Consider the following 14,202-nt stretch of genomic DNA (forward strand, 5'->3'; position numbering starts at 1 on the left):
TTTTATAGTTTAAGTTTTATTATTTATTAAGTTATAGACATTTTGGTACAAAAAATTAATTATTTCTCTTTCCAATTTATCAGATTCAGAACCGGCCAGATCTCAGCAAAAATTTCCGGATCCGGTAGATCAATACTTTAAACACACTTTAGTATTATGGTTAGATCAAAAATGTTCTTAATATTAATTAACCAATATAGACTTTCTCGAATAACACAAAATTACAAATTAATTGATATAAAGTTTAAATCCAACCTACAATCAATCATGAAACTTCATTGATAAAAAGACTATTCACAATATTTGCTGTAAAAATATGTTATTTGAATCATAGCTTATTAACTTACATTTCTAGTACCATTTTAAGTTGTTCAACTTTGTGTTGCTTCTCATTTATGTGGTTATCAGGATCCGATAATAAAAATCTTGCCACATCAAGAACTTCCTGAAGTTGCTTCGGTCGCTTTAATTTTAACCTTCCTGTTTTTGAACCTCCGTACTTGTCGAACAATTCAAAAAATCTAAAAAACATAGTGTAAAAATTTAAGCATCAACAAATTGTATTTAACTCATTGATTTTACTATATATATTTATTTATTTACTTTTTACTGTATTTTATAAAATAAAAAGTATCATAATATCAAATTTGTTAAGTGTTTAAATTTTTTTTAAATGTTTTTTTATCTAGAAAAAAACCTTACTTTTATTTATATATTTTTAATTGGAATACAAAAAACTACTTTCTAAACAAATTATTTGTTTAACTAAACAACATAAACTTGAGTTCGTTTAAAAAAATAAAACTTTTATGAACTAAACTTCAATAAAAAGTTCTGTATGAAAGAAAACACATTTAACATAAAAAAATATTTATGTGTAATAAAAATTTTACTAAAAACCAACTGCTTATTATGAAGACAATTGGTTTGAAAACGTAGAACATAAATTCATAGCTTAATCTTATTTTCATTAGGTTGTATTTTAAAATGTAACTAACTAATCAATTTTAGACTCTTATACCTTTTAGAAGTTACTTCGAATTCTTTAATGTTAGTCTAGATCAGGAGTCGGCAGGCAGTTGGTGCTCGCGGGCCAAATTTCAATTTTTCAAAATCTTCGCGGGCCACAGTTTTAGTTTTAGTGATATTTAAATAATCTTTTAGTTTTAGTTTTGGTCACACCAGAGATAGTTTTACTTTTATTCAATTTATGACTTTAAATAACTTTTAGCTACACATAGAATGCCTATTTAATATATAAATATCTATTGGAATAGAATTTACATTGTTTAATGCACTTAAGATTTAATAAAGTATGTACTTTTAAAAAACCTAATGAGTTAAACTTAGTAAGTTATTTTTATTATTATTCTTGCAACCTAACTCTCTATAAAAACCGAGCTTGAAGAAAATATATGGGTCACTTTTATACATTTTTTATATTATGAACCACCTTTTCATATTTTAAAAAAATGTTAGCTTTTGAAAATAGTTTTTGCGTCTTAAATAGTTTGCACTCTTTTGAAAATTCAGTAATTAGTTAATTTAATAAATTTAATACCTATTTATACTGTAGTTAAGCTAAATCAACTTTTTTAACGTAATTAATGCTCAAATACTTTAATAAAATACTTTATTAGTAATTAATTAGTCTTTTACACGGTTGCCACTTTAAAATTAAAAATGTCTGAATTATATTAAAGATTATTATAATTTAAAATAGCTTAAAACTTTCTGTTAATCAAGCTTAAATCATAACTAAAACATCATTATGATAAAAAAGCACATTATGTAAATAGACAAAAAAAATTACTATTAGTAAACTACACTACTGTCATAAAAATTATTCTGAGAATTCAAAGATTTATTGAAAGTGTTTGAAATAAAAGTTTCAGATACACCTGAGCTTTAAAAAAATTTCTTAAATAGCATTAACCTAGTCTTAGTTTTTAAGTTTTTCAAACTAGCCTGAATGTTTGGCAACCAAGTTTACAATAAGGTTCACAAAATAAAGATATATCGAAGTTTATTAACAGTGAATTAATTAAATAACTAGAAAAAATATTATTATTCAACCTAAATGGACAACTAAGATTTTAAATGTTTTTAACAGATGTATATAAATTTATTAAGCTATGAATTAATGAATTAGAAAAACCTATTTTTATTGAGCATTATAGCAATTCTTTATCTGCTTTGCAAATATTGCATTTAAAAAGAGCAAATGTGAGTTATAAGAGGAGCTATAAGAACTACAATACGTTAGTTTGGAGTTATTGCGAGAAACAAAAAATAAATCGCTTAAACAACGCACATGATTTTTTTTAGTAACTACAGACTGATCAAAAAAAAAAACTGTTGAGGCAAGATATAAAATAGGAAAAGTATATACTAAAAAAAGATACCTTAAAAGTTAAAAATTTATTTAAATAAGTTGTGTTGGCGTTATTAAAATATTTTTGTTTATTTCTTCAACATCAACAAGAAGTCGTGTTTAGGAAATGTCTGAAGATTATTAAGCCGCATAACCCAAGTTATTAATTATTATTAACAAAATCAATCTGTTAAGATGAGAGAACTGATACAACAGATATTGCTCATTTTAGACTTTTTATTTCAGGTGGTTTTCCTAATTTCGACATTTTAGTAAAATTTCTATGTGCAGTTCAAATACAAAAAACAAGAATAGTTAAAGAGACTTTAAAAGCAGAGGGAAAATGCACCAATATAAAGATTTTAAAAATACAACTTTTGCCTCTATTTTTAGTATAAAATTAAGTTGAAAGTAAATGTCTTAAAGTAAGTTTAAAGTAAAGTAAAATGTCTTAAATAATATAGAAAAATTTACAAGATACTGTTAAGCTACTTTAAATGTGTTTTTTAATAAAAAATATTTATGTGGTAGATTTTTGTGTCAAATCGAAATTTCATTACTTAACATGTAAAATTGTTTACAATTCCAGGTTTTTTCGATAATTTTCATACTCAAGGCTTTTTCAGATTTTATAAGTATAAATTGTCAAATTCCAAGCTTTTCCGGGATTTTTTCGAAACACTAATTGTTAACACTTATATGAATACAATTAATATAAATAATGGTATAAATTATATCAGCTGCAAGACTTAAAGTTTAAAATATACTTTAATTCAAAACAACACTGTGCATTGAACAAAACATACATCATAAAATTAGTTTACCACTCTTTGAATTAAAAAAGTCAGTCTGAGTGACCAAAACTATTCAATGTTTTACCATACAAAAAGCAATTCAAGCCAAAAACTAAAAATGACTAAACTGGCCAGAGATTTAAATTCTTCACACAGTCATAGTCTGAGTGTGTGACAATTTTTTTTTGTCGAATTTGAACTATTATGACTAAAAATGTACAAACTTATAAGTTACCATTTCTCAATCTAGTTTGTACTAAATAGGTAACTCCAAAAACCAGCAACTGTTTATATTAGTATGCAACGCATAGAAATTATCTTATTTTGCCAAAAAACATAGTTTGAAAAATGAAAAAGTATACCTAATAAAAGTTTTTTAATTTATGTCATATATATTGTTTTAGGTTCGTCTGTACACATTTAGATATTACACGTAGAAACAATAATGTTAGAAAATTGTGCATTGATTAAATTTTATCTCTTTAAGTATTAAGTAAAAAATGGTTTAAAATATAAGCATCTTTGTTAATTGGTTGCATAGGAATTAATTTAAAATGCAAAGAAACCCTCTAAAAAATCAAAGTGTAAAAAAAAAATTAACCTTATTTTTCATTATTATGTTATTTTAAATATTTTTGAGCACACTAAAATACAACATTTAGTAACAAAACATCTGTAATAGAAACTTAAATATAAAAAACGTATAAAATCAAAACTGTTTAGAAATGCATTTTAGTAAATTACTGTGCATTACTTTTGTACGAAACGGAAAACATTTACATTTAGTTTATTTACTAAATAGGTATTATATAACCATCTTACTAACTCGAAACACTTTTTACACTGATTTTTCATAAAATAATTTACTGTTGTATGAAGAAAGTTAAAATGAAATTGAGAAAAAAAACCTGGTGGAATGCTAAGCTGTCTTTTTTACATTTCTAAGTTAGTCCAGTAAAGTCTTTTAATTCCTTTAAAATGTTATACAAGGACTTAAAACTAAATTAATTAAAGAAAATTAAATTAAAATTTATTTTTGCTCAGCGGGCCACATTTACATGCTCGCGGGCCGCAAAATTTTCTTTCGCGGGCCGCATTCCATTCAAAAAAATAACGTGCTCGCGGGCCGCAGATTTACCCTTCGCGGGCCGCATTTGGCCCGCGGGCCGCATTTGGCCCGCGGGCCGCAGTTTGCCGACCCCTGGTCTAGATACAGTAAAATATTCTAAAATGATATTTTGATATTTTCATTTGCAATTTTAAGCAAGCTTAAAAGCGAAACAGTATAAATATAAGTATACACATATTTTATAATATTTTTTTTAATCTTTAGTTATAGCGAGAATTTTCGCATATTTAGAACAAACTTAGGATGTCTGACTTCCATTTTCATTTTCTGCTTAGGAGTTCTGTCTCCATGTCTGATGACTGCTACAACCGTTCGTAATTCCATCCTTAATAAATTTTATTTTCAAATATTAATGTTTACTTTACTTATAATAGTAAAAAATTTAACTTTAAAGTTGTAGCTTTTATGTACTTTGTACCATAATTTGTCATATATTGCTAGATAAAATTTATCATTTAAATATTTTTATCGATAATTTCACGACCAATATAAAATTATAAATTTTGGAAACTTCATAATTAGCCAACCGTTATGAGAAACCCAAACGTATCTAAATGATTAAAAAAATAAACAAAACTTACATAGATCCCGATGTGGTGGGCACAATAGGTATATACTCTGCATCTGTGGGTACTGACCAGGGAATATCGTATTGTGGAGCAAGTTCTCGCATTATCAAGTTTCTATTTTAGTTTTATGCAAGTTTTAAGCAACAATCTAAGCATGTGCATAAACCTAAAACTTGATGTTTTTAAAGCACTAGCAGTTTTAGAATAAGTGATTTTCTATTTATAATTTTCAAACTAACTTGCATAAAATTATACTATTTTATAATCAGATAAAATCGTTAACAACAAAAACCTTAAGCTATAAGTTCTATAAATTTTCTCAGCTTATACATTTTAAAGCTTAAATAAATATTTCATTAACCCAAGTACTTTTGCACAATCATCGTAATATTTTTTTGAGTTTTTTACAAAACTGAATCCATTTACATCACAAACATAAGACTTTCCATTTGCACGAAGAAAATCAAACCCACACACAGTTTGCTATTAATTATAGTTTGTATTTTTAAAATGACTCAAAACATTATAAAATAATCTTGTAAGTAAATATATTTTTAAACATAACAGATAACATTTTTTCAAATAATTAAAAAAATAAACAAAATTTAGTAACACTTAAACTCTAAAAGCAGATTTAAAGTACAAATATTTGTAAATTTATTTAATATTACATACATAAATGCTAAACTTGTAACAACAAAATCAGATATTAAAAAAAGTACTCAATATGAACTATTTATTACAACTACAAAATATATTAATTTACTTTTCTACTAACAATTAAATACTATCAAAGTTTAAAGTTACCGACCTTAAAAGAAAGTGAAACTTGTCTCGCAATTAATTTTTCTGTTGCGGACAAAATAACAGGGAATCTCACTTCTTTGCCCTCTCTGTCCCTTTCCACTTTGCCATCTAATGCTGGCGCTTTCCTCGCTTCAGCGTGCGCATAATCGGCTCCTACTGTGTACACCTTTTGATATTTGAAAGAAAACAATTAAACTGCTAATAAATGTTAGATTCTTTTTTTGAAGTACAATAAATTTTCTTTCAAAAAGTAGGGGGTGATTTTACTGGCTAAATCGAAATTGTATCAAATGAAGACTCAACTACTTATAGTAATGCATAAAAATTTTACACTTTAAAACGACCTGACGAAGCATTTACATACTTTTACGTCAGTACCGTCAGTTGGCATGAAGTCTTCATATATGTAAGAACCGTTCCTCCTTACATTACTTTCTGTAAAGTACTGGCTGCTGCGATTTCCTATCTGGAAATAGAAGTCCTAATTGTTATTAATAACAGAAAAAATCAATAAAACTACAAGGTATAAAATTATTTTTGCTATTTAATTATCTTCTTAATGAAATACTCATGTTTATTTTCATTCAAAGTTTGAAAACTACACATACTTTATTTATAGAAACTAGAGTATTTGTGTTAAATATATTTAGTTAAGTTAAATGAATTTAACAAACTAACCCAAAGTTATTTTTAATTTAGTATATGTTATCTACAAAAATTTTATTGTTTATTAAGTAAATCAAAAACCACACCTTTTACTAAAAAATCACGAAAATTATAAGTTAAGTAAGAAAAAACTAATAAAAAATAAATTTATTTTTCACTCCATAAAATGAAAGTTATTATTGAAGCAACATATCTCAGACTTAGCTCGTAAAAAATAATAATTAATTTATTAATCAGAACATATATATTTCATTTGTTCCAAACTTTGTTAGAAATTAATAAAAAACATTTGAAGGGTTGCCAAAGGTTTTATGAGTTTCTGTAAGGTATTTGAAAGTATACTATTTCAATTTCTATTTTAAAATTAAATTTAATATGCATGTTGTTTTTTCTGCACAACAATAAAAATGTGAAATAAGTTACCGCAGGATATAGTTTCGTGTGGGAGGGTGGAACATTTTCGATTCAAACTAAAAAAATAGATCTAAATAATATAAACACCAGTAAAATACAGTGATTATAGATTAAAAATTCATTATAATGATGGTTTGAAGTAATTTTTATTTAGTTATTTTAAAGAATTAGTATCACTAAGAATAATTTTTCTTCCCTACGCCTTCCCCCTACAGATTATAAATTGTTGTATATAATTTTTATAAATGTGTAATCTTTTATAGTCAATACATAAGTTTATATCTGGAAATTTATTTTGTTTTTGTATTTTTACTTCTTTTTTTTTTGTGCATACTAAGTTTTATTTGATTATACAGGACTATTGGTTTGTAATTTTTTTTACTATGTTATGCTTAGTTTTTTAATTTTCATAGAATGTAATTTGTTTGTTTCTTTTTTCGTGTGTATTGTTTAAGCGGCTCAGGTTTTAATGCCCGAGTCTATCTTCGGACAATAAACTCCAATAATAATAATAATTAAGGCCATAGGGGGGGGGGGTCCACTTTGTTTTTTACAACTCGATCTTATTTTGTAGAATTTAATCTGAGCTATCAGACACTTTTAACCGCTTAAAAAAACTCAAAGTAACTTTTGAGATATAAGCGATCAAAGAAAGGGCGTTCAATAGGTTCCTTATGGAAGGCGAAAACTAAAAATGCGAAAAAAGACTATTTCACTAAAAATCTATCTCCTCATTCATTTTTTGAGTAATCTTTCTCAAATTTTCACAGAATGTGTATCATTAAACTTTAAAGAGATCTATTGTAGGTTTTTTTTTAATTTTGAGTAAAAAAAAAATTATTGTCAAAAAACTACCCTTTTTTTTAGTTTTTTATGGATAAAATTTTTATTTTTCAAAATTTCAAAAATTTCAACATTCAGATTCTTCAAAATATTAAAAGGAACATTTTCTGAAAATTTGAAGTCTCTAGGTCAAAAAATGAAGGAGGAGATAGGTTTTTAGTGAATTTTTAAATTTCCGAGAAAATTGACCCCGAAAAATTTGCGGTCCATACGTTTGTATCGGAAACTTTTTACAAAAAATAAAATATCTCAAAAGTTAAATTATATTTTTGAATTCTATAAAAACAGGCTTGTAGTTTGTATTTAAAGCTTTCATATAAAATCCAAAGTTATTTTTTGTAAAAAAAAAAGTCGGACCCCCCCCCCCCTATGGCCTTAATTTACATGGTAAATCTGTTTAAAACTCCAGGTTTTTCCAGAACTCCATGGTATCGGCAACCCTGCGTATGTTACAATCAGAAATATTAAGAATTACTGACCAAATAATACATATACTTAATGTCGTTATACTCTCAAGTTAGACTTAATTTAAAATACAACAAAATATTTTATGTTTACTTTTCTGAACAGTTTTTGACAGCCACCACCAGCTGAGGAAGGAAAATAGATATTTATATTGTGGTCTTCAGCATCAATAGGTTTCTCAACAAAAGGTTTGTGAAAAGTTTCATTCCCAATAACTATATGATCTTCAAACTCTTCAAAATTTGTTTCTTCTAAAAATTTTAGTTATAATTGATTAAAACACCAATAAACGAAAAACACTCCGACGTAAAATTTATAATTAAACACAAAAAACCCATTATATTGTGTTTCTACAATTTTATGATATTCAAGTACTTTAAAGATATGATACCCATTATAAAATAAATTTAAAAATCATTAAAAATTCAAGCTCTTTTATTGTCTTAAAGCAATTTGATTTGTTTTAAGAATACTAAGTCAGCTTAAGGCTAGTTTTATTATTTTAAATCTATATAGCAATATAAAGTTATATAAAACATAAAAAAGAAATGTACCTTTTTAACGATACTATTTTAGACTCTTAAAAACCACGCATTACTACAAAAACGTTTCTAGTTTTAGAAGGTTATCTGCTTTTTTTATATAAGAAATTGGACAGCTTTGAATAATTTAAACACACAATAAAATTTATTTTAAAGAACCGTATAAAAAAGCTATCTCAACTCTTTAAAGTTAAAAAAACCGCAGATTCAGAAACCTTTACTTTTATTAAAACATTTTAATTCTTATTCAATATCTTCTAACTTGTCACAAGTTAAGAATTTTTTTAAACTATAAAACTGACATACTGCCAATATTTAAAAAATGATTTAGCCTGACATGTATGAACCCTGAACTAAATTTATTATATAACTAAATAATATACCAATTCCATCGTTTCTATTGCAAATACAGTATCGAGGAATATCAATTCCGTTTTCCTTAAGTATTTTGTAAACAGTTCTTCTATCTTTTATATCAAACTGTCGTTCAATGTCGTTAATGAGAACAGGTTTGTACAACCGTGCATATTCACGAGCTTTTTCGAGTGGAAAACCTATTAAGTTTCCAGTTATAAACATTCTAGTTGAGCTATGTTTACATCTCATTAGTATGATTTAAAATGTGTATTTTACATTTAAAACTATTATTAAAGTTATATATTTCCTTTTTAAATACTTTTTGTCAACTGTATTATAAATATCAAAAGTGTGTTGAACTATTTTTTGTAGTCAAACTAATTGAGTTTTAATACAAACTTTTCTTTAGTTTTATTATTTACATTATTAGATAAGCTACTTGTTACTTTTTACCACTTGTTAAAATTCAAAGTAACTTTTGAGATATTAGCGACCAAAGTTAGAGCATTCAATAGGTTCTCTAAGGGAGGCAGAAACTAAAAAGACAAAATAGACTATTTCACTAAAAATTTATCATCTTCTTAAACTTTTGAGCAAATGTTTTAAAACTTTTTCAGAGTAACCTTCAATAAATTTTAAACAACTTGTTGAAAACAGATATCTAATTTTAGTAAAAAATTAAAAATTGTTGTATAACAAAAATTAATTGATTTTTTTTATTAAAAGTATCGTATAGTATAGTATATACTCTAAGCTTTGAATAAAGTGCTAATGTTATTTTTTCTAAAAAATGTTGGACCTACTCTATGCCTAAATATTAATACTAAAAACTATTTCTAATTTGAAAGAGCTTACAAATATTGTAATTATTTTTTTACGTCTTGTTTAATGAAGAGCAATGACCACTAAGCTTACGATTATTATTTTTATTAATAAAAACAATGTTATATCATAATTAAGTTTATTTTTATGATCATGGCTTTCCATTTAACAAATAAAATTGTTTTTAATTTGTTAAAAAATTGTTATTATTTAATTTTAAGCACGTTGTAAAAATTTTTTAAACTTGGATTAATAATAAAGTAGCTATAAAACTAATAAAGATTATTCAATTGTATTTTAATTTATAGTTTAACTACTAAAAACTAGTAATTTGAATATTTAAACCAAGATTACTTTCATAATTTCCACTTTATACTGCTCTTAAAATTAATAACATTATAACATAACTTATGAGAACTTCCAAACTTAATTACCAGTTGAATGAAAGGAAATCATACAATCACATTCTGGCCATTCAGTAACAGGCTTGTTAAGAATGGTAGACTCAGGAAACATACAAATACTGATGTACTGGAACAAATCCAATCTTGTCAAGATTTCTTGCATTGGTTTGGAGTTAGTTTTCTTTGCCATAGCACAAATTCCAACAACTATTTGTCTGTCAGGGACCTACAAAATTTTTAAGTAACTAAATATTCAAATAACTGAATGAACATGCTATTCAATATAAAATTTAGTTAGATAAAAAAAATAAATCAAATATAAATAATTTTATTTAAAATCAGTATAAAAACTAAGTTGCAAAATATATAAATATATACTTTACAGACACTTTAAAATTCACTGACTTTTTGAAGCTTTATTTTAGTGTAATTCGTTTTTAAATTTCACTTATAATATTAATTGTTTTTGCTTTCTTTTGAGTTATTTTCAAATAGAATTTAAGTAATCAAATTATAGTTACTCAGATCTGAATTTACCAAATAATCACAATAAAAACTTGTTTTCTTAAATTTTCTTTTCTGTACAACTTTTGTTTATTCAAAACTAATACAAATCTTATCAAAATGTTGTTTACTTTAAAGAAGTTGTTGTTAAACCTTAAAAACTCTTTTATCAAAAGTACAATGTACTTTTAAGATAATTGCTGCATGTAGAACAGTTTTCATCCAGAAACTTTAAGGCTGAATTTTTAAGGTGTCAAACAGTTTACATTGGGGTCGTATTCAGAAAATTGAGCCAAGCCACATTAAACATTTCTTAAAATAAGCTAAAATTTTGCACAGGTTTTCCTGTGATGCTTCCCAAATGTGAATTTTTTTCTAGCTGAAAACTCTAAGGTAGCATTTTATATAAGCACCATTACAAACACTACTGTGAATTGATTAGAGATGATTTTTTAACATTTTAATTTGTTTGTTTTCTGCAAGTTGTTTTTAAGCTAAAAATGACTCCACATGCCAGATATTCTGGATTATAGGCTGTAGGCTGTCTTCCTCATTTTCATTATTTTTTTACTACTAAAAACTTACTAATTTGTTCTACTTCTTTACTCCTTTATCAAAGTTTAGCATTCGCACCAAATATTTTTTAGATTAATTTCTAATTAAAACAATTTATAAATTTGTTGTTCTCTCTATAAGTCAATGTAGATATTACAACAAAATTTATCTATATACATAAATCAATTAAGAACAAACACTTATTATTGAAATTAAAGAAGTTTGGTTTAAAATTAAAACATTTAATACCTAGAAAAAGATTGAAATTCCTGTTCAAGTCAACAAAGCTAACAGCAGATAAAAAGAGTTTAAAGCAACATACATGACTATTCACTTTTTCTTTGAAAAGTTTAGATTTAATTGATATAGTCAGTAGAAAAACGAAACTTGATTTTTAATTTGTTCTTGAAATAAAAAAAAAACAGTCAATACAACAAAAAAACTATCAAAATACTTGAGTTAAACCACTAAAATCTGACAATTTTAAAAACAAACTTACACTAGACCATATGTACTTGTTCAATAAACTTGAGATGTAAATCAGGATTACCACTATATTAGATAAAATTAGCCTAAAGATTATGAACTAGCCTGTGCTTATTGTCAATAAACATTGTTCAATAATATTCAAAAAAACTTAAATAAGTTGCACATTTGGTGCAATTCAGATTAACAGAGTGTGGTCTGTAGTCTGCATAAATTTAAAAGATTTTTTGTTAAAGAAATACATTTAAATACAGTAACATGTTGCTCGAGTACGAAAAAAGTGTACTAAGAAGCTCTGGTATTTATTTACCAAACTAAAATTAATACTAATATGTTAAAATCAACAAAAATTATTAGATGACTATTACAAAAAACTTTCCCTTAAAAAAAATTATCACAAAAACATAACATTTTTTATTAAAGTTATTAGAACTCTTGATTGTGTATATATAAGTCTTGAGTGATACTTAGCTTTTTCCCCAATGTAACAAGTTTGAAACCAGCCATGCAATTTTGGAGTTATTGCAGCTGTCAATAAGAGATATAACAATATGCTTTTAAAACATTGTTATTCTTTGAGCTCGACAAAGACAACTAAAAATGACTAAAAGAAGAAGGCTCTAAATTATTTAGACGATCTGTTGGTGTTCATCATGGCAAATCAGCAACTCTGCTAGATTCAGCTAATTATGCTAAACAAATTCATAATTTGGTTTTAGTTATCAAAAATGCCTTTCTAAATGCAGTCTTGAAAATAAGTTTAAATAGTGTTAGAGACCTTTAACTGAAATAAACGTTTATTAATTTTTAAGAACTTTAAAATTAATGCAACATATCAAGTTATCTATAAATCTGTAGGCATTGATTTTGAAAGCATTCAAATGTTCAAGATGAAATATAAGAAAAAACAAAGTTTTTTTTTTGTCTAGCAACAAGCAGTAAATAAAGAAGATAATATTACATCAGATTAGGATGAGCAATTAGATGTTATTAGCAATAATTTAAGTTTACAAACTACCAATACTTATGAAAATATTTACATCAAGTCTGTCATTCTAGAAGGAGAGCTTTCTTCTGCAGAAGAACAAGTAACTGATAGTGAAAATGGGAACGGGTCTAAATTGCACGAAGCCAAAATTGCACGAGGGCAAAAAATTGCACGGAGACAATTTTGCACTAGTTACATTTTTGCACTTCAGTAAATAAATTAAAAAAAAAAAGAAAATAGAAAATAAACAAAAAAAAAACTTAAAAATTATTTTATAAAAAAAAGTTACTGACCGAGGGTAAGGGTTAGGGGTAACAGTGATAGTAAAAATAAAAAAAAATAAAATAACTAATAAAAGTTATAACAAAAAAAATTAATTAAAAAAAAAAGCTACCGACCGAAGGTAAGGGTTAGGGGTAACAGTGATAGATTTTTTTTTTTAACAATAAAAAATTAACCCGTGCAAAATTGTCTGCTTGTGCAAAAGTGACCCTTTGTGCAATTTTATCTTTGTGCAGTTTTATCCCCTCGTGCAAAAGTATCTTTGTGCAATTTTTTCCCCATGTGCAATTTTGTACGCTTGCGCAATTTAGACAGCTACCCAGTGAAAATAGCTTTGGAAAACTACAATCAGCTTTAAAAACCTTTTAAAAATTTAATTTATAAGAATTTGTGAACAACTAAAATTCTAGACCCAAGCTACACTAATAGATATGTTTTCAGAGCATCTAATTATAAATAAACTTGAATTGACTTATTCAAAACTTTTATTAAATTTTTGTTAAATATTTTAATATAGCATTTATACGCTTTGTACATTTATGTTTTAATCATTAGGTATGCAAATGTATATTGCATTGTTTAGTAGTCTTGTTTATTTAAGATTTAATATGACTTTTAAAACATTTTTTAACCCTATATTTTAATTATGGGGTATGCAAATGTCAATTGCACTATCTGTTATTATGTTAAATAAATAAGATATAAAATTTTAGTATTAAGTTTGACTTTGATTTACAAATTATGAGTTCTTAATTTTTCTTATGACTCATTTAGTTTTTGTTTAATTAAATTTAGTACAAGAAATTATCTTTTTAATTCTAATAATTTTTAATTACTACTTTTACTAACTCTTTTATTTTCAAAGAAAATATTGCATCTTGAAAGTAGCTAAAAAATGCGTGCTTAAGTGGTTGGTTTACTTTACAGTATACAAAATGTCAACATCAATAACTTTTAAGCAAATACAATTATAACAGCAAAAACTTATCTTATTTTATTTTTATGCTCTTATGACATCATAATTGTAAGAAACATTAGCAAAGGTTTATTTGTAAGGAAGAAATACTTGACTTTCAAGCTTTTCAAACTTCCCTTAAACAAAGACTTATGTATTAAAGTAGAAAAGTTTTATTGTTTAAATTTACAGCCAAGGGGCCATTTTTTGGTCATTTTAAGTTATTTTATAAAAACTAATTCCTCC

The 14,202-nt window shown here is 25.6% G+C and overlaps 1 protein-coding gene across 1 annotated transcript in view; it reads right to left on the reverse strand.

The window, feature by feature from the left end:
* The window catches only part of LOC145844084 (inositol hexakisphosphate and diphosphoinositol-pentakisphosphate kinase 2-like), a 52,516-nt gene that overhangs the window by 35,658 nt on the left and 2,656 nt on the right, over positions 1–14,202 (reverse strand). Inside the window, exons 2-10 of the mRNA XM_082951433.1 lie at positions 10,217–10,412; positions 8,987–9,157; positions 8,155–8,312; positions 6,038–6,139; positions 5,678–5,839; positions 5,228–5,349; positions 4,879–4,980; positions 4,536–4,622; positions 348–521 (exon numbers count right to left, since the gene is read on the reverse strand). Of these exons, the coding sequence (XP_082807559.1) occupies positions 348–521; positions 4,536–4,622; positions 4,879–4,980; positions 5,228–5,349; positions 5,678–5,839; positions 6,038–6,139; positions 8,155–8,312; positions 8,987–9,157; positions 10,217–10,412 (1,274 nt within the window). The remainder of the gene's footprint in view (positions 1–347; positions 522–4,535; positions 4,623–4,878; positions 4,981–5,227; positions 5,350–5,677; positions 5,840–6,037; positions 6,140–8,154; positions 8,313–8,986; positions 9,158–10,216; positions 10,413–14,202) is intronic.

Source organism: Thalia democratica, chromosome 1 (genome assembly GCF_965202585.1).
Source record: "Thalia democratica chromosome 1, ktThaDemo2.hap1.1, whole genome shotgun sequence".
Classification (NCBI taxonomy): Eukaryota; Metazoa; Chordata; class Thaliacea; order Salpida; family Salpidae; genus Thalia; species Thalia democratica.